Genomic DNA, 19196 nt, shown 5'->3' on the forward strand with positions numbered 1-19196 from the left:
CCTCTGATGAACAAGGGCAACCATCAAAGAAACTTTTAACTTCTACCTCTCCCACCACATTCTCCTCCCAGTGGGAAAAGACGGTCTCTAGCTTTATCCAAACACACTTCAGAATCCACTCACAGCAGTAGCTGCATCACCTGCTTTCATAGGCACTTCAATCCCTACTTATTTATTTTTTACTGGGCATCAAACTCATGACCTTGCACTTACCAGGCAAGTGCTTCAGCCACTGTGCTAAATCCCTGGCCCTTCAATCCCCATTTAAAACATTACTTTGCAAGCCAAAGTCATTTTTCACGTTTGGAAAACATCTTTATACTAGCTATTGGGTGTTTTAAAGAGGTTGATTTAAAGTAGTCACACACTCTCTTTTTGGTATATGACTAAGTTATTGACCGAAAAAGAATCAATGTATAACTATGCGGGGCTTGTATCACCCAAGCAAATTCAAAGACTTGGGCTGAATCAGGTGGGGTTGGGTTTAGTAGGCTGATTTTTTGTTTTGTTTTGTTTTAATACTGAGGTCCATTTGAGAGACACTATCTCTACCTTTCTGATATTTTACAGACTTAGGAACCCCAGGGTCAAAGTCCAAGTGGACAGCTCCCCTTGAATGCAGAATTGTTACCTCTGCATTAATTAAAAGAGGACCTGTCTTCACGTATTGCTACAAACAGAGCTGGCTAAGCTATTTCCTTCTCTCTTTAATTGGCTTTAAGCAATGCAAATAAGGCTAGCTGAGGTACTAATACCTAATCTTTGAGACCAAACAACAGTTTCCTGTTTCCTCACATCATGTTCCCCATACATGGTTAAACACAGCAGTATGGCAGAGCCATATAACTCCAAGAATGTCACGGGTATGAGTCTCAATTTAAAAGGCTATGAGCCTGGTGTGGTATCACACTCCTGTAATCTCAGCATTTGGGAGGCTGAGACACAAGGATTGTCACAAGTTTGAGACCAGCCTGGCTACAAAGTGAGCTCAAGGCCAGCCTGAACTGCATAGTGAGACCTGTCTCAAAAAGGCTAAAAAAGAGAGAGAGAGAGAGAGAGAGAGAGAGAGAGAGAGAGAGAGAGAAAAGAATAAAAGAAAGAGAAAAAAAGAAAGAAAAGAAAAAAAAAAGCAGCAGCAGCTATGACTTCCCAGAGCATAAAACTGAAGCAATAGCCCCTTAAAAACACAAATGCTACCTAATCACATCACCTGCACACTGGTCTGTCTGCATTTTTTCTCCCTGCATATTGCAGAGGTGCTTTCTCTCCACCCGGCCAGCTTGGCCTACCTTGCTCATGTACTTCCCGCCTTCCTCACTGTCACTCATTCTTGAGCCACTTTGGGGAGGTTTTGGATGAAGACCTTTGTCCATATGTCCTCACTTGGATCAGACTTAGGACCCCTTGACTGCCCATAACTTTGAATATGTCTTAGTGTCTTTACTCTCTGTGTTGGTTGCATAGACAGTGGTAGATTAGATTGGAACTAACTAGCTGGAATTCCAATTACCTTCCTGTGGGATTACAAATATAACTTTCCAGATTGTGAGGTGGACCCGAAAAGGGATTATAATATTTGGAGTACGATATCCAGGAGAGGACTCATTAAGTAAATCCATTTCACAGCCGGTTATTCTGACCAGTTAGGACTTTCCCTTAGAGCTGCAGTTAGGGATTTTTTGGTGATGAAACAAAAAAATATGACCCAGGAAAGAAAATCTACTGTCTGAGTGAACAAGCTGGACAAGCTGCTGGCTATGTTTAACCAGAACCTGCACTGTGTAGATTTCCCATAGCACCGATTTCTTCCTCAGGAGAGGCCAGAATTGCACAGTTTTATCTGCAAGTAGTGGACCTGGCTGGTAAGGTTGGACCATTGATGCAGGTAAAAAGTATTTGCTGAGGAAAGAAAAGCCTATCTATGGAGGGACAAAGCAGGTCCTCACAAAGCCCATGAAATTCCCCAAAATGACCTCAAGCACCTCAAACCCGTCCTAACCTGCAACCTGCAGGGTCACGGTGCCTTCTCGCGTCAGGTTTCCGACCTGGATCTGACATCGGTAAGGTCCTTGGTCCTCAAGGCTCACATTGTGGATCCACAGAAAGACCTTGCCTTCTTGGGTGTCTGTCACAAGCGCTGTCCTGCCCTTATATTCTGGTGCCACATCGTCATGTCTGTCCTTCCCACCCAGGAACAGATGCACAACCCGGGAGCCATGCTGGTGAGAGGGCCGCAGCCACCTTACCTCCTCCGGCACGGTTATTGGCCAGAGGGACAGCGGGCACAGCAGCTTGGCTGTGCCCCACAGCGAGACCAGATGGGACTTGCCGACATCCCCTGTGCATGGACAAAAGAAAGACAGGAAGAGCTGGGAGGGAACCAAAGTAGAAAGAGTTTGGGGAGGAACAAGGAAGAAGATACCATGGGAAGGACGGAACCTGGGAAGAGCATGGGGAATGTCTGGGGGAAGAGCAGAACCCAAAAAGAAGGGTCATGCTTCCTTATTCTGGAGACTCCATCCGGAGAGTGGTGCTGAGGCTCCTACCTGACAGATGCACAGACAGCTGGAGGAAGATCAGAGAGAGGAGACAGCTGGACGTCCAGGAGCTCGAGGAATTTGTCATCTGCATCTCACCTACGACAGAGTCCAGAAGAGGGTGGGGAGCTTGATTGAGGGAGTTTAACTTAGATGCTGGGGCTGAGCCTGAGTCCTGGCCTGCACTCAGGAACCACAGAACCCCTCGGCTTCCAACCCCAGCTCCACCACTGGCTCGCTTGTAGCATCAACTGAACGTCACTGAATGGTGTATCAGCAGTGCCTCCTTGCAGCATATTGTGATGGTGGCAGGTGAGTGCTTGCGCACAGAAGGTGGCCTTCTGGTTAAGTCTATAAATGCTGTAGATGAGGGTGACAATGGGAATGAGATGAGCAAGTGGAAGAAGGAATCTGGAAAAGTGAACAAGAATTGATGCACAGAACTAATGTGTAGCAGTAAGTACTAGCTTCTTTCTGCATTTAGGGTCCAGGCCTGGCTTGAGAAGTGCCAGTTTCCAGCCGGTCTTTATACATCATATAGTCTGAAGCTCCTCCCTGACAGCTTTGCAAGTTGCCACATAATAAACCAAGGCCCTGAGGGCCCTCCATTTCATCCTGAAAGCATAAGCCCACGATCTGGAGTTGGGAAGACCTGGGTTCAAGTCTTAGTTCTGCCCATTTACTAGCTCACTGTCCTTAGGAAAGTTGTGTAGCATCTCTATCCCTAGGTTCTTCTATAAGGGGGCTGGCTGGGGGTGGCTTCTTCACAGGTGAGTGGATTTAAGGAAATGATGCATGCAAAGCACAATTACATGACCAACAAATGCTCAATAAATGCATAGGTGTTGTTATTACCACTGAACTCAAAGAGGGAGGTATAGATTACCATGTGCAATAACTATGTGGGACCCTAAAAATTGTCTCCACCTACTTGCTACTGCCTGGAATTCCTTTCGCAGGAACTAGAATCCTTCATGCCACTTCATTATCATAAGAATTTTTTTTTTTTTTGGTCTTTTTCTTTTTCTTTTTTATCGGTACCAGGGATCGAATTCACGACTGCCTGCTTGCAAGGCAGGCACTTATGCCGCTGAGCTAAATCCCCAGCCCCAAGAATTAAGCTTAAAATAGAAACACTCTAGGAAGAGATAAGTCTTTTTAAATTCTCTCTAGGGTTTCATATTCTTTCCAAGGACGAGGTTTGTGAAGAAGTCAGCAAGTCTGACCCCAGAGTATCATAGATTGGGCAAAGATGAGACTTAGAGGAGGTACCAAAGGGAGGTTGGCAAACCAAAGTTGAAATTATGCATAGTATGCAGTCATGTTACAACTTCCAAATCTATTTTTCTCATGGTAAAAAGCACACTGCTCTGGAGTTGCTTTGTTTTTTAATCATAACGCACACATCACAGCTCTCTAATCCCATAGCAAATGACAAAAGACCACAGCAAGGTTAGGGATGCATTAGGAAGTTTTTCTTTTTTTGGCTTCTGACCTATCCACTTTCTTACATGTTACCAGCTACTCAGAAATGGAGCAAGAGTAAATGAGAAAGAGCTGAGTTCTGACCGAAGGTAAGTAGGTAAGGCCCAGGATATACTGGAGTTATCCACAATCCTTGAACCCATCTCAACATCTATTTTTATTTATTTGGGGTTTTTTCAGCGCTGGGTATTGAACTTAGGATCTTGCTCATGCTACACAAGCACTCTACCACTGAGCTACATTGCCAGTCAAACCCTTCAATTTTCTAATGATTTTTGAAACATGTCCCAAGTAGACACACCCAGTGTGACCCAGAGCTCCTAGATGAATGAGGGTTACACACAATCGAGGAGGATGAGACCTCTGTGGATAAGTACTTGTAGGTACTGATGCCTGATGAAGTGATTAAGACGGGAGCCAGCCTGGTTCCAGTGCTACCTCGGCTATTTCTGGGCTAGAGGTTTTACACAGGTTAATTTAATCATCTGACTTCCTCTTGCTCACACAGGAAATGAAGTTACTAATTGTACTCACCAAGGGCTGGGGGTTTAGCTCAGCAGCATAAGTGCCTGCCTGGCAAGCCTGAAGCAAAAAAATAAAGTAAAAATAAAATACTTGTGGATAGAGTTATAGTGGGGATTAAAGAAGATATGTATAAAATGATTTGTACCAGACGCTGGAAATAAGAGACAAATGAAGTCCTTTTAGTTTGTCACTGTGTGTAGTAAGTGTTGAGAGAGAGGAGTATCTCCCCAAAGCATGTCACGATTAATGGACAGCAGCTGTAGGAGCAAACAAACCTAGGGTAGGACACTATCAGAAGTGGAGCTCTCACTGTAGTCATCCAAACAATGCAAGTTAAGAATATAGCTAAATATCATTTGCCCTCCTTCAAGCTGTCAAAGGTTAGGAAAAAAAGTACCCAGAGCGATCACACATGTGGGCAAACTGACTCTCTTGTCCATTGCCAACAACTTTCACAAGGACAATTTAACAGTAAGTATCAAGCTATTTACAAATATGCAAAAATTTGCTACCTACAAATTGCCAAAAAAAAGCAATTTTACTTCCAGAAAAAACTCAAGGAAATAAATAAGGATATGTGTAAGCAGTTAATGTGAGAATGCTCATTACACAGTTATTTATAAAAGGGAAAAATTGAAAACAACCTAAAAATCTATTAAGATAGGAATGGCTAACTATTTATGACATATTTTTGGAAGAGAATACTGTGCAGCATTTCATAATCATATGGTGGAACAATCTTTAGTACCCCTGGAAATTTTTCACTGTATTTCAAACAGTTTTTTTTTTTTTTTATATAAACTAGGTATAGTATGACACAGTTAGAGGGAAACACTTAGAAGGATGTGGCTATTTCTGAGAGTGGGCAGAGGATTATAAGTAATCCTTATGGTTTCCTCATTTTTCAGCCTCAGACATGTATAAGTCTATAAAAGGGAGGAGGGAAGCATGACCAGGAAGGGGGAGGGTCGGAAAATAAGCAGAAGTGGAGGTTTCTACAGTTCTAGCTGATAGAAGCCGCAGCCAGAGCCATTCAGCAAGGTCTCTTATTCACAAAGCATTGACTGGGAAAATAAGAAGTATTAGTAGGTCTTTATATCATGCTTCCTTATGGATGTAAGAACTATTTGGTCACCATAATTATAGTAATTAGATTGTATTAGTGTAAGGGTGAATTAACATTAACTTGTAAATATATTTTCAAAGTATTAATATTGTTCTATATAACAACTCCCATTGCATCCTTGAAACTCTGCATATATTGTGTTCAGTACCAACAACAACACTGAAAGCAGATGGGATTGCTCTCTTTTACACTTACAACAGGAAGGGCAACCATGCATGTGTCAGAGTACTAAGCAAGGGAAGGCGCCAGGAGCTTTCTGGAAGCAGAATGTAAAACATGGATAAATAGATACATGATAAATAATGAATAAATGCATAGCTCTGTACCATGAGTTGCAAAATGAGCAAATAATTTCCCACATATAATAGAATTCTTTCATGAAGAAAATTTCCCTAATAAATAACAGTATTTTACTTCCTAAAAACATGCCACAATTTGGGGCTTTTTCTCTACTACTTACTGGAAATCTGAAAATTACCTCTAAAAAAGAACAAAAAAAATTTTAATCATCTATAATTCCTTATTTCAGAGATAATGTTTATTCAAATATTTTCTAAGCACATATATAACCTTTTAAATAATGGGAGTACACATTCTTTACCTATTGTTTTGATGCCCACTGTTTTCACCACACATATTTTACTACACCATCAATTATTTTTTAACAGCTTTAACGTTCTATCATGGACATGTGATAATTTTTAAAATAATCCCATAGTAGGATATTTAGGCTATTTTTCAGTATGTTGCTATACTGAACACTGCTACAAGTAATAGGTAGAATTAAGAGGCTGAGTCCTGGTGGTTGCATGGCCTCTAATTTGTCTTTATGAGTTTAACTCTTAGGCCTTGAGAATGTCTCATCTTTTTCTTGTTTATTTGTTTGTTTGGTTTTGGTGATGGTGGTGGTATTGGGATTGAAACCAAGGCCTTTGTAAACAAGGCACACTACATCAGAATTCTTTTTATTTTATTATTATTATTTTTTATTTTGGGATAAGGTCTCACAAAGTTGCCCAGGCCAGCTTTGAATGCATGATCATCCTGCCTTAGCCTCCCAAGTAATTGAGATTACAGGAATGAACTGCCATGTTCAGCTGCATTTTTAAAACAAGATTTTAAATTTGTGTTACCAAATTGCCTGCCAGAAAGGTCATGTCAGTTGAATAAAGTATATTCAATTCCTTGTTCTCATACAACCTTGCCTTCAGCAGATATTATCAATTTTTGAAACTTTTTCAACATAAATGAAGAAATGATACCTCTTTTCTAAAAACTCAGTGGAGTTTCACTTTTGTTTGTGAATCTTTGACTACTCATTTGCTATTGGGAGTTTCCCACTGATCTTTCTGTACTTTTTTCACTTTTCTACTGAAGCATTTTCTCTTAATGGCAAGCAAAAGTCTTCCTATAGCAATTATTTTCTCCTACCATGCATGTTGGCAATATGGCAGTCATGTACATTTAAATTTGAAACAGTTTATTTAAAAAAAAACAACTTCTAAATTAAAATACAAAGAAGATTGCCTCACACATTTCCTTGCCAATCCCAAACAATTTAAAAAGATCCTACAAGGGCCAGGGATTTAGCTCAATGGCATAGGTGCCTGCCTGGCAAGCGCAAAGTCGTGTGTTAGATTCCCAGTGCCAAGAAAAAAGAAGATCCTACAAATTTACAAATGATCAGTCTGAAATCATATAGCACAAGACCCAGCAAATAGTTAGGGCTGTGATATTAATAATGATGACAACAGTTATTAAGTAAGAGTCTTAAATAAAACACATGTTCCTTAAAAAACAGTTAGCTGTTACCCCATTTTATCCTCTAAGATGTTCTAACAAATAAGAAAAAAAAAAAGGAGTTGGAGGAGATTATCTAATGAATGTGGGAAAGTAAAAAGACTTGAAAGAATGAAGAGAAGGGAGAGGAAAGCAGACTCACCACTGCAGAATCCAAGACCCTTCCTTATCCCTCAGGGGCAGAGCTGGAGTCTCTGAGCTGGGAGCACCCCCGACCCATCCGGGAGATCTGGCATCAGACAGAAGGAACAGGGGGTCAGGAAGGGACTGGTGGGTGGGCTTGGGAAAAGCTCATATTTTATTCCAAAGATCAAAACTCTAAGCTAGGAGCTTGCTCACCTCGCAGACTCCCTTCTACTCATCTGTATACACAAACAAGCAACGCCCTGCCTGTCCATCCCTGATAAAGAGCAGACCAAAGAAGGGGTTCCCTAAAAGTGAGGGAACCACAGAGTGCTGTAAGGTAGGAGGGGCCTTTGCACCAGCTCCCTTTTCCTCCTGCCACTAACTGCCCGCAGGGACTTCCTGGGACAGGACTGATCCTATCACTCCCTCTCTAGAAGGCTGTCCCCCTTCACTTTTCAAACCACAGTGCATTAGAAGAGTGGCTTTAAATGCACCACCAATTAGTCAATTCTTTAACTTGCTATCTTTATCTCTAACTGCACCTTGACCTGTGCTTTCTGACAAGCAAACTTGCTGACTGTCCCTCAACACGTGATAAATTCTTTCCCGCCTGTCTTGCTTTCATAATATCAAGACTCATATTTGTAATATTTATATTGCATTCTTAACAATGCATTATATACTTCTGATGTATTCTGGACTTTATAGAGATACATTCATGGTTCAGAATTTTTCTCGGATTTCCTTTTTTCTCTTAACATTAGTTTCTGAGTCTAGCAGATTCCTGTGATGACCCATACTACGTCCCCTCCATTCACTTAATTTTGGTGTAGCTGAGACTTGTAGGCAAGCTGCCAGATGACACTCACAGGCTACAACATCTCTTTGTTTACCTGTCTTGGGTTCTCTACAAAGACTTAATAGGCAGTTCAGCTGAGGGTCCCCAGGAGTTCAGCAAGGTTAGTGCCTTGGAGGCATCAACTCATAGCGAGGGGAGACAGTAGGGACAGTTCTGAAATGAATGCTCTGTGACTCTCCAGAGAGATCCCAGTAGGACTGGGTCACTGCAGCTCTCACTGGGAAGTAGCCCAAAAATATGTATCAGTTTGTCTTTCTTTTTTTCTACTTCCATTTCTGCTTCCTGGGCTCGCTTTCTAAATAAACTCTTGTGCTGAAGAACTTGTTTCTCTCTGCTTTGGAGGAGTACAAGCTGGGATACTGCAACTCATCCAATGTGTAAGAAAAAAATCATCCGGCTTGCCTCATAGAAGTACAAATACATTAACAGTTTGGTCAAATAGAAATGTGTGTTGTTTATGAGCTTCCACTTTTATAAACAATCCTGCCCTAAAATTTGTGATGGAACCATTCCCTAGCTCTGGTCCTAGAGCTCCTCAAGAGCAGCAGCTCTCATGGTTCATGAACCTAACTCTGCAACCCTTCTAAAGTTCCACCAGGCAGGTCAAAACCATGTTCACATTACAGCCTTTTCCACTGTGTTGATGTTTGCGAAACACTACAAAATCCCAAGGGTAAGACAGCTAGCATCTTAATACCCATCATCCAGTGGCACCAAACTGCAGCAAACATTACTAACTTCATTAAACTCAACCCTCTAAAACCCGTCTCTCAGTATCTGTGGAACAAAATGGGAAGGGTGCAAAGGCTGTTTCACTGATAGTTGATGTGTGATGACTTTCTCAAGGTCACACACTGTGGTGACTCAGCCAGGAACAGAAATAGTCACTAAACTCATGGAGCACTTTTCTAACCTCAGAGAACAACTGAGGTGCTGTGATTTTTCACACTCTGGGGCCTGGCAAGTTTTTTCCTCCACAGGAACAGAGCTGCATCTCTTATTGCAAGGGGTGGGGGAGACTAACAGCTTTTATTGCCAAGGAAAAAATATAATCTGAACAAAAGTTAAAATTCTGAAAAAATTTTATCTACTGTCTAATAGCTTTCCAATTATGAAAGACTTTTCTGATAAGACTGGTAGTGATAGGGGTAGAGGAAGAGGATTTCTTAATGTTGTGTGATGAAATGTGTCACCATTTTAAGGATATGCATACCTTGGCAAACCAGAATTTTCCAAATAATCAATGCATGTCATAATAAAATTGACTCTGGTATTTTTGTAACAACCCAATTAGAATTTGTGTAGTAATTTAAAAATAACATTTATTGTACTTTTGATTTCTAAATTATAAATATTTGCTGTAACATTTCAGAAAATACAGAAAGGATAAAGAAAATAATAATCCCTAGGACTGGGCATGGTGGTGCACACCTGCAATCCCAGCACTTGAGAAGCTGAGGATCACTGTGAATTCAAGGTCAGCCTGGGCTATAGAATAAGACTATGTCTCAAAAAGACCAAATCATTATCATCATCATCATCATCATCATCATCCCTTCTCTTAAAGCAGTTTGCATTAGTGATTTTGGTGCGTTTTTGCCTATTCTCTTTTCTATGTGTATATAATCTTTGTATATAATCTGAAATCATACAACAAAGATTGTGATTAGATGTATATGCCTTTTTGTAGCTTTCTTAGCTAATATTCTAAAAACATCCTATTGTGACAATGAACATTCTTTTATGTCATTTTAGTGGCTGCATAGAATTCCATTATGGCTACTCTATCAGTTATCACATCAACTCACTGCTATAAAGATTCTGGCTGTTTCCAGCTGTTTCTTCTTAGAAATAGTGCTACCTAGGATTATTAGGATAGCTTATTAAATTGTTTACTCAGTAATTGGAGCAAAAAAAATTACCGTTTCAACCATTTTAAGTATACAGCAAAATAGTATTAACATTATTTTGCAACAGATCTCTAAAACTTTTTTATCTTGCAAAATAAATTCTATTCTATACCCATTGAACAATAATTGCTCCCACATCATATCTCTGGCAACCACCATTCTACTTTATTTCTTAAGGTCTAGTTATGTCACATAACTGGAATCACGCAGTGAATATCTTAATGTGTGGTCGTGCTCATTTTTAAGGCTTTTGGAATCTAGCGCTAAGCTAGTCACCAGCAAGGATGGGTCACCTTAAGACTGGAAGTGTATGTGTGTCCATCTGGACTAGCCACTCTGCCATTGGTTTCAATTCTTGCCACTTTGATAGAGGAACAAAGATTGTGGACCTGATCATTTCACTGTGCCATTGTCCTGAAAATCTTGGCTAAAATACTTGCTCTGGTCTTACTAGCTGTGAGACCATTAACTTGTCAGTGACTCTGTTCTTTTACCTGTGAACTGAAGGTAAAAGTCATTCATTACTGTTCGTGTATATATCAGACATACTTTTTACGTAGAATAAATAAGTTAATAAAGCACCATGAATGAGTGCCTAGAATATAGGAAGATCAAAAGAGAAATAACTATTAGGATGTTGTGTATCTTTGGTAATCTAACAAATGGAAAATGATAGCCAATAATTCCAATTTACATTTCCTCGATAATCCCTGGGTTGTTTCTCTGTGTTTATAACGGCTGTCAAATTCTTTTCCTTTCCTTCAAAGCACTGTGGAGAACAGTCTCAAAGGATTCTCTTAACAAGCTCCTGAAATAACTTGCAATCACCAATCAGTTTTCAAATTAAGAAACCGAGGCTCAGAATTCTAATGCCTAGCAATTCCAAGCCTAGTACTGGGGGACACACTTTAAAACCTAGCAGCTGTTCCCAAAACAACTGCAGGGCGGGGCTGGTGTTCCTTGTAACCCCTCCCTCGCCGGCCCCGCCCTCCAGAGGCTGGCCGAGCTCTCTGCGCAGGCGCAGTGGGTCCTGCGGGCGGGGAACGTCGTCCCGAACCCGCCCTCCCCTCGGCGGCCCGCCCAGACCGGGAGCGGCGGGCGCGGCGCTCCGGGTCCCGTGGAAGAGGAAAGGCCGGGTGTGCCCCGCGTGGGGCCAGTGCGGCCCCAAGTCCGAGGCCCGGTAGGGACGTAGCCGACGCGCTTACCGCCATTTTGCCGCGGAAAGCCGGGAGAGGGCGGGGAGGGCGGGCGCCGCGCGGGCTGGGCGCGAGGCGGGGCGCGCCGGGGGGCGGGCCCGGGAGGGCTCTGGGCGCCCCGTGGGCGGAGGGCCCAGAGGCCAGTGAGGGGCATCGGTCTCCCTGCTGCGGGCCGGGCTGGAGTCTCTGTCCACCCGCAACCGACTGGCGCCGGGCACTGCCGAGACCGCAGCCGAGCCGCTGTCACTGGGCGCCCCGCAGCCTGCTCCCAGCGAGTCGCGCTGAAGGCTGCCGAAGGACTGTGGTCCCATTCTGCAGACCGGAAATTAAGACTTATCGTGGGGAGGAGACTTGCACCGGAGCCTCCAGCGAGAGATCTTGGCGATAGAGTTCAAATCTTACTCCTGCTACCAGGCTAGTCTTCCTGGCCTATCAGAGGAAGGGCCTCGGGTGAAGGCATTAGTAAGGGGAGTGACCAGCGGCTCCTTTGTTTTCTTTCATTCCTTCCTTCCTTCTTCTCTGCCTCCCACCCCGCCCCGCCCCTGCCTTTCTCTCTCATTTTTAAAAGATCTACCTCTTTCTATACCATCCAGGTCCGAGCTAAGTACATATTCAGAAACCAAGTCATGGATCCACCTACACGTAAAGAAAAATCCAAAGTTAAAGAACCTGTCAGCAGGGTGGAGAAGGCTAAGCAGAAATCAGCCCAGCAAGAACTGAAACAAAGACAGAGAGCAGAGGTGAGAGTTGGGAGGCATCGGTGCCTGTAATTAGCTGGGAAAGATTCTGGAATAGAGAAACAGTAGAAAGGGGAGCTGAGGGCTAGGAATATGACTCCGTGGCACAGTGCCTTCCTGGCAAGCCCAAGGGCCCGAGTTCAATTCCCACTACAAAAAAAAAAAAAAAAAAAAAAAAAGAAAAAGAAAGCAAAGGAAGGAAAAAGAAATGGAGGCCGTGATGGGGAGCCCTGCCAGCCTCCAAGCAAAAGTTCTCTTAGCTTTAGAAAGATCATCAAGGTCCAGAATGGTGACAGGGCATCTCAGAGTCACTTGACAAGTTAGCATCAGAATCCCAACCAGTACCTGGTCTCCAGAGGACCCTGGGCACAGAGCTTTTAATGACAGGGACCTGAGGGAAGAAGACAAGGAAGAAGGAAGAGATGTGTAAGGGAAGGCTCAGAGAGGGAGGCAGGGTCACATGTGCTGGATTGGTGCAAAAACTGGGATCATTACTCACAGCCAGATAAGAGCCCAAGCCTTAAACCCACTGATGTGTTTTTTTGTTGTTTCACCACTTAACAATCTTCGTGAGGACCAGGTATAAAGCTCAGCGGCACAGCACCTGCCTGGCAATCAATCATTGTGAAAATAAAAATCTTTTAAACTGTTCACACTGCAAATGCTGATCCACATCTAGGTGTATTTTATTTCAGTATATATAAATATATATATATTTAATATATATTATATAATATATTATATTATATATAAGCTTTATATTAAATATAAAGCTTGCCAGTCTTTATTCCTTTTGTCTTTGAAAAATTTGGAAGTACAGAAAATTAGACTATTACAGTGAACACCTGGTTATCAGCATCCCAGGTTGGGGATAGCTGACCTTGCACTTGCAGCAACCCTGCCTCAGCCACCTGAGTGCTGGGATTACAGGAATTGCACCACCATACCTGGTTTCTGCAGTCTTTTTCTTTTTATCGTTTTTATTTTAAAGAGATTTTAAAAAGCCAGGTATGGTGGCACACACCTGTAATCCCAGCACTTGAGAAGCTGAGGCAGGAGAATTGCTGTGAGTTCAAGGCCAGCCTGGGCTATAAAGTAAGCACAAGGGCAGCCTAAACTGCATAGCAAGACTCAAAAAAACAAAAAAAACTTTAAAGAAAACAATAAAAAACCAAAACAGTTGGGCTAGGGTTTAGCTCAGTGGCGTTAAGTGCCTGCTTGGCAAGCACAGGGTCATGAGTTCTGTCCCGAGTACCAAAAGAAGAAAAAAGAAAAAAACCCAAAACCCAAAACAATAAAAACAATATAGGATTTCAAAACAAGATGATAGGAAATTAATAATGGTCACTATATTGTATATTGTTATCTTCAAAATAGTTGTTCTGATTATAAAATACAGGCATGCAAAACAGATCAAATTCTATAAACACAGTTACTTTCCATGAGCTAATATAATTATTAATACAACTATCTTAGCTATCTTATGTGTGTGTATATATATTTTTTTCTTCTTACATTTTTTTATAGTCTATTTGCGGGAGGGGGGGGGGAGATAACAGGGAATTGAACTTGGGGCCTTGTGCTTGCCAGGCAGGTGCTTATGGTGCTAAGCTAAATCCCCCAACCTGAATTCCTATTTTCAGTCTTTTTAAAGTAAGATAAGAATCAGCTATAAATTTGAAATCCCCTTTGTCTGCTTCTGGTCTTAAAACTTTTTCCTCTTCTCATAAATAAAGCACTATTTTTCATATAACTATATTTGTAAATGTCCTGAACAACATAAAATATTACTTTATGTTTTAAATTTTTACATTAATAAAGTTTCAGTTTTTCACTTCGTATTATTTTTTAGAGCTATTCATGTTAATCCAAGTATCTTGTTCATTTTTATCAGTCTCTACTATTATTTTATGAACCCATCTTACTTAGTGTATTTACCCATTCCTCCAGTGATGGACATTTTAATGATAAGATTTTTGCTTTTACAAACATTGATGTAGTGAAAAACTTGTCGGTGTCTTTGGCTAAAACTTTTTAGGTCTTTAACTAGAAGAGTTGCTGGGTACGTTTTGCCAAATTGCTTTTAAGGGGATTATACAAGCTTACATCCCACTGACAGTAGAAGAGATGTCTCACTCCTATTTTCGGATGTAACACTTCATCTGATCCATTCATTAAGAAACGTTGAGCTACTTCTTCTACATGATAGGCAGTGTTTTAGGAGCATGAAACACGTGACTGGGACAAAGCAGAGAATCCCTGCCTTCCTGGTGCTTAAACACAACAAATTTACCATACCTGAAGTTAAACTGTAAACTCAAACCTACCTTTAGTTTAAAGCAAAGCATCTGGAAATTGTGGCCCTGGGTCTAACAGATGGTCCTGCCCTTTCCTTACCTACATCCAGGCCTGTGGCTGATTTTATTGCATTGTGCTTTGGTGAACAGTTTGGGGGCCCTAAGAAACAGCCCTATAAAACAGCCTGATAGATGTTGAAGACATTGTTCATATACTTACTACACTCTTCCTGTGAGGTTTCGCAGGTTAAATTACTTATCTGAGTTCAAATCCCAGTTCTTTTCATGTGACCTTGAACAGGACATTTCAGCCTTCTGAACCTCACTCAGTTCTTCCTTGGTAAAATGAGGGTGCATCTACCTCACAATACTGTTAAAGTGAATAGAAATATTACATGTGAAGTACTTGGCGCAGTGCCTAGCACAGAGAAGGCCCTCAGTAAAAAAGTGATTATGAGGGCATTTAGCTCAGCAGCGTAAGCATCTGCCTAACAAGCGCAAGGTGGTAAGTTCGATTCCCGGTATAAAAAAAAAGTGATTATGGTTAGAAATCATCATGTTCCCAAGCAGTTGACTTACTTTCATCATTTAAAGCAAACAACTGATCATGTTCATGTTCATTTGCTGAGATGTAGTGCTAGGGATTCAGTCTAGTGGCAGCTGGTATGTGTTGAGCTCTTCCTACAGTGTTCCAGGGCCAAGCTAGCCCTGTACACATGTGAACACGTAATCCCCACACAAGGCAGGTACTACTGTTATTCCCATTTTACCCATTGTAAATCTTTCCTAGAGTAAAGTTGGTGTATATGAAACATGATGTGTGGGGTAGCCCCACTTTAAAGTGAAATGATGTGACTGGAGTCCCATAATTAATGTGGGACAGACCTGCAGTCTTAACAGGCCTCTGACCTTTATCTGCTTTTTGTTTTGCCCTGTCTTCTTTTTCTGTATTGCCTGGAGTCTAATGTATGATTGTGACAAGACCCTTTGAGGGAGAAAAAGCAAAGTTTCCACTCAGCTCTGCCAACTTGCCACATTGCAGAAGGTTAGGTGAGAAGAGATGTGAGGAGTGAATGGGAACACAGGCACATTTAGCAGTTGAAGCAGCATTTGACTCTGCTAGTGGCCCTTTCCTCCTTGACCAGAGGTCTTACATAATTTGGGCACCCTGACACATTTTGGTTCTCCTTTTCTGGCTTCCCTCCCTGCCTCTTTGAGAAGTCTCCAAGAAGTTACGTAGTACCCATTCCTAGTCCTTAACACAGTAATGTAGTTTACAAATGCTCATTAAATAGACAACAAATGAATCCCAGCACTCATTAGGCTGAGGCAGGAGAATCGCCATGCATTCAGAGCCAGCCTGGATTACATGTGAGATAATGAGGAAGAGGTCTTTAAGAAACATACAGGACTGAGCAACTACAAGGTCCTGAGTTCAATTTCCAGTTAAGAAAAAAGCCAGTGGTTGAAAACCATATATATAATAAAGTATATGTATGTGTAAAATACTGTGTTTGTGTAGTTTAAAGAATAAAATTGCTGGGCATGGTGGCATATGCTTGTGATCCCGGCACTTAGAAGGCTGAGGATTGCCATGAGTTCACCACCAGCCTGAGCAACAAAGTGAACTCTCAAGGCCAGCCTGGACTGAATAGTGAGACTGTATCACAAAAAGAAGAAAGAAAGAAAGTTTCCTAATTTCTACCATCCAACTAGAAATAGGACATGACCAGTAACCACTCCAGTGTCCCTTTCTGGTAAGGTACCTGATCCTTCACAAGAGCCATATTCTTGGCTTAATTTTACATTAATTACTCCCTTACTGTTCTATATATAGTTACTACTTCTGTTTGTACCCCTAAATAATACTTTGACACATTTCTTGAACTTTTGTATCTGTTATTAGTTATCTGTGTCTTCACTCAGCACTTTTTTAGCCATTCAAATTATTTAATACTTTTTTGTTACCCTGGATATAGCTGGCCAGCATGAGGTCCTGATTTTGATTCCCAGTACAAATAAATAAATAAAATTTTCTGTGATGCTGGGCATGAAGTATAGGGCCGCATGTATGCTAGGCAAACTATTATTTAGCTACATCCCCAGCCTTTTTTATTTTATTGTGGTAAAATATACAAAAAGTAAAAATTTACCATTTTCGCTATCAGCATTAATTTGTTTTGTTTTGTTTTTGTTTTATAGTACTGAGGACTGAACCCAGGAGTTTCATACTGAGCCAGGACTCAACCCTTTTTTAAAATTTTTTATTTTGACACGCGTTCTAAATCACTGAGCTGCCCAGGCTAGTCTTGAAATTGTGATCCTCCTGCATCAGCCTCCCACCAAAGTACTGATATTACAGTCATGTGCCTTCATGCCTGGCTAGCCCTGTTTTTTGAGAATCATTTGTGGTTGCGTTAACTATTTTATCCCTATATTGAATTCGATTTTTCTTAAGGATTCTAGAACCTTTCACACTTTCTAGTCCATTCTGATCATTTTACTTTTTCTAGAAATTTGTTTCCTTGAAGTTCTTTAATGTATTGGCAAAAAGTTGATAATATTCTGCTACATCAGTAGTCATGTGTTCTTTCTGGTTCCTGATGATACTTGTTCATGCCCACTCTTTATGCTGACCCATATTGTCAGCTTTGCAGGAATTTTTAATATTTCCTAAGAGGACTGGGGTGATAGCACAGAGGCAGAACACAGGTCTAGTGTCCAGGGGCCCTACGTTTGATCCCAGACGCTGCAGAGCAAAAAAAACATTGCAGTTTTGTTGATGTTCTCTTACTATATGTGTCTGGTAGTTCATTACCTTCTACTTGTATTTTGTATTTTCCATTTGTCTCATTTCTGTTTTATTTTTCTCCTCTTTTAAATCAAGTTATATGTCCTGTATACATGCACAGACATCTTTGCTGTATTTCTTCTGCAAATTGTAGAGTTTTATGATCTGTTCCTCCTCTTAGTGGATAGTTTAGTTGCTGTGAGGATGACAGAAGATGAGGAGGAAGGTGTAGACACTCCACCTCTCACCTTGGAAGGTCTCTTGCTGTCTTCTGTCCACCACTGTGGCCTGCCCTAGGCCATAGTCTCTGCCTCCTTCATGAACTAGTGTAAAAGATGCCACTTAAATGGTTGAAAATCCCTCCACAAACACACACACCCTCCCTCTCTCACGTATCTTTCCTAAGGCAAAGGTAGAATCCGATTGCTCCCCTGCACACTTATCTTTGCTGGCTCTCCAGAGTCTGGTAAAGACCCCAGTTTCTTGGCATGGGATTGAAGGCCCCAGTGTACTTGTCTTGCTTTCTCTAGCTCCCCAGCCCACCCTATATCCTCCATATTGGCATGCCTGAAGTTGCTTAAACTGCTGCTATTCCACATCTCACTTGGTTATGCATAGCACCCACCCGCAGTTGCCTATGAGGTCCCATCCTCAACTGCTACCTGTTTGAATCCTACTATCCCCTGAAGACCAACCTGCCTGCCTCACTTTTTAATTGATTCCTCAGGTGATTCCTCATGAATATATACCTTCCTGCTCCCAAATCACTCTCCCTACTCTACAATCAGTGGTATGGTTCCAGCATCTCTAGATGACCGGACCTGTTGAGTCTGGAGACCATGTGAGCAGCTGCTTTCATGGCTAATTTGTCTGTCTCTCTGTTCAGATCTATGCCCTCAACAGAGTCATGACGGAACTGGAGCAGCAGCAGTTTGATGAGTTCTGTAAACAGATGCAGCCTCCTGGAGAGTGAGCCAGCCCTGTGTTCAACCCCCTGGGACTCTGCGGGCCTTGTTTGTGAGCTTGCTGCCAGTGTTAAGCTCAGATGGCCCATTTGGAGCCTTACTGAACTAAATAAGACATTTGTGGATAAACCTGAACTCACGTGCTATGTGTAACTTCCACATCTCGGTTCTTCCACGCCGAATTGGCCCAGTGTTCACTGAAGAGACTTCTCGTCTTTTACTGAGATAAAAGGTCTCTTTTTTCTTCTTTTTTTTACTTTTTCTATTATTTGAGAAAAATCAGTGTTTCTTGTAAAACCATGTATCTTCTTCAAAAATGCAAATAAAATACTAATAAAGTGCTGATTTGTTCATCCTTTAGCACGGGAGTGCCAAGCCATAGGAAGTGAAAAGAGTGCAGGAGGTAGGAAATACTGAGTGGGTACCTGAAACTAAACGCTCGACACTGCCCTGCCCGCAAACATGCTCTTACCTCACTGGGCCCTATTTCAGTTTGTAACAACTCAGTATTTCTACTTGTTTGAGCCAAAACCTTTAAATCTTGATTCATTTTCATATACATCATTTTATCTGTCTGCAAATATTTTATTCATATATATATATATATATATACCATTGCTGCCACTGGTACTTCTACCACTCTGGACCAAGATACCATCATCTTCCCCCAAGTCATCTGAGTCATCCCCCTTTACTGATGCCCCTATAGTCTGTTCTGAGTGTACCACCAGAGTGACCCTATTAAAACATGTGAGGATCCTCTGCTGGAAACCTCTGTTGACTGCCTAAGGGTGACATTGGTTCCTCCAGCCCATCAGGTCAAAGCTCTGCATGATAGGAGC

At 41.7% G+C, this 19196-nt stretch overlaps 2 protein-coding genes across 9 annotated transcripts in view; one reads left to right on the forward strand and one right to left on the reverse strand.

Moving 5' to 3' along the window:
- Ermap (erythroblast membrane associated protein (Scianna blood group)) overlaps window positions 1–11594 on the reverse strand; it is a 24676-nt gene extending 13082 nt beyond the window's left edge. For 2 of the 7 annotated variants that reach the window (XM_063236347.1, XM_063236343.1), the window contains exons 1-5: window positions 7813–7931; window positions 7616–7702; window positions 4557–4604; window positions 2547–2636; window positions 2000–2338 (exon numbers count right to left, since the gene is read on the reverse strand). In XM_063236347.1, coding sequence (XP_063092417.1) covers window positions 2000–2338; window positions 2547–2631 — 424 coding nt within the window. In that variant the 5' untranslated portion in view covers window positions 2632–2636; window positions 4557–4604; window positions 7616–7702; window positions 7813–7931. The other 5 variants (XM_063236344.1, XM_063236345.1, XM_063236348.1 and 2 more) reach the window with 5 other exon arrangements.
- Svbp (small vasohibin binding protein) lies at window positions 11390–18697 on the forward strand. Of its 2 annotated transcripts, none has more exons than XM_003462468.5 (3): window positions 11390–11548; window positions 12158–12304; window positions 18276–18697. In XM_003462468.5, exons 2-3 carry the CDS (start codon window positions 12191–12193, stop codon window positions 18360–18362), a joined length of 201 nt encoding a protein of 66 aa, XP_003462516.2. In that variant the 5' UTR covers window positions 11390–11548; window positions 12158–12190; the 3' UTR covers window positions 18363–18697. The 2 variants fall into 2 exon arrangements, with proteins under 2 accessions (XP_003462516.2, XP_012999708.1); XM_013144254.3 differs by lacking the exon at window positions 11390–11548 and adding an exon at window positions 11670–11978.
- The last annotated feature ends 499 nt before the right edge of the window (window positions 18698–19196 follow it).

Source organism: Cavia porcellus, unplaced genomic scaffold (genome assembly GCF_034190915.1).
Source record: "Cavia porcellus strain 051 isolate PalLab524CR breed Dunkin Hartley unplaced genomic scaffold, mCavPor4.1 scaffold_25, whole genome shotgun sequence".
Lineage (NCBI taxonomy): Eukaryota > Metazoa > Chordata > Mammalia > Rodentia > Caviidae > Cavia > Cavia porcellus.

Coding starts and splice junctions, on each gene's coding strand:
- Svbp (XM_003462468.5), top strand. CDS start 12,191: ATGGATCCACCTACACGTAAAGAAAAATCCAAAGTTAAAGAACCTGTC. Junction 12,305..18,275: donor AACAAAGACAGAGAGCAGAG/GTGAGAGTTGGG, acceptor CTCTCTGTTCAG/ATCTATGCCCTCAACAGAGT.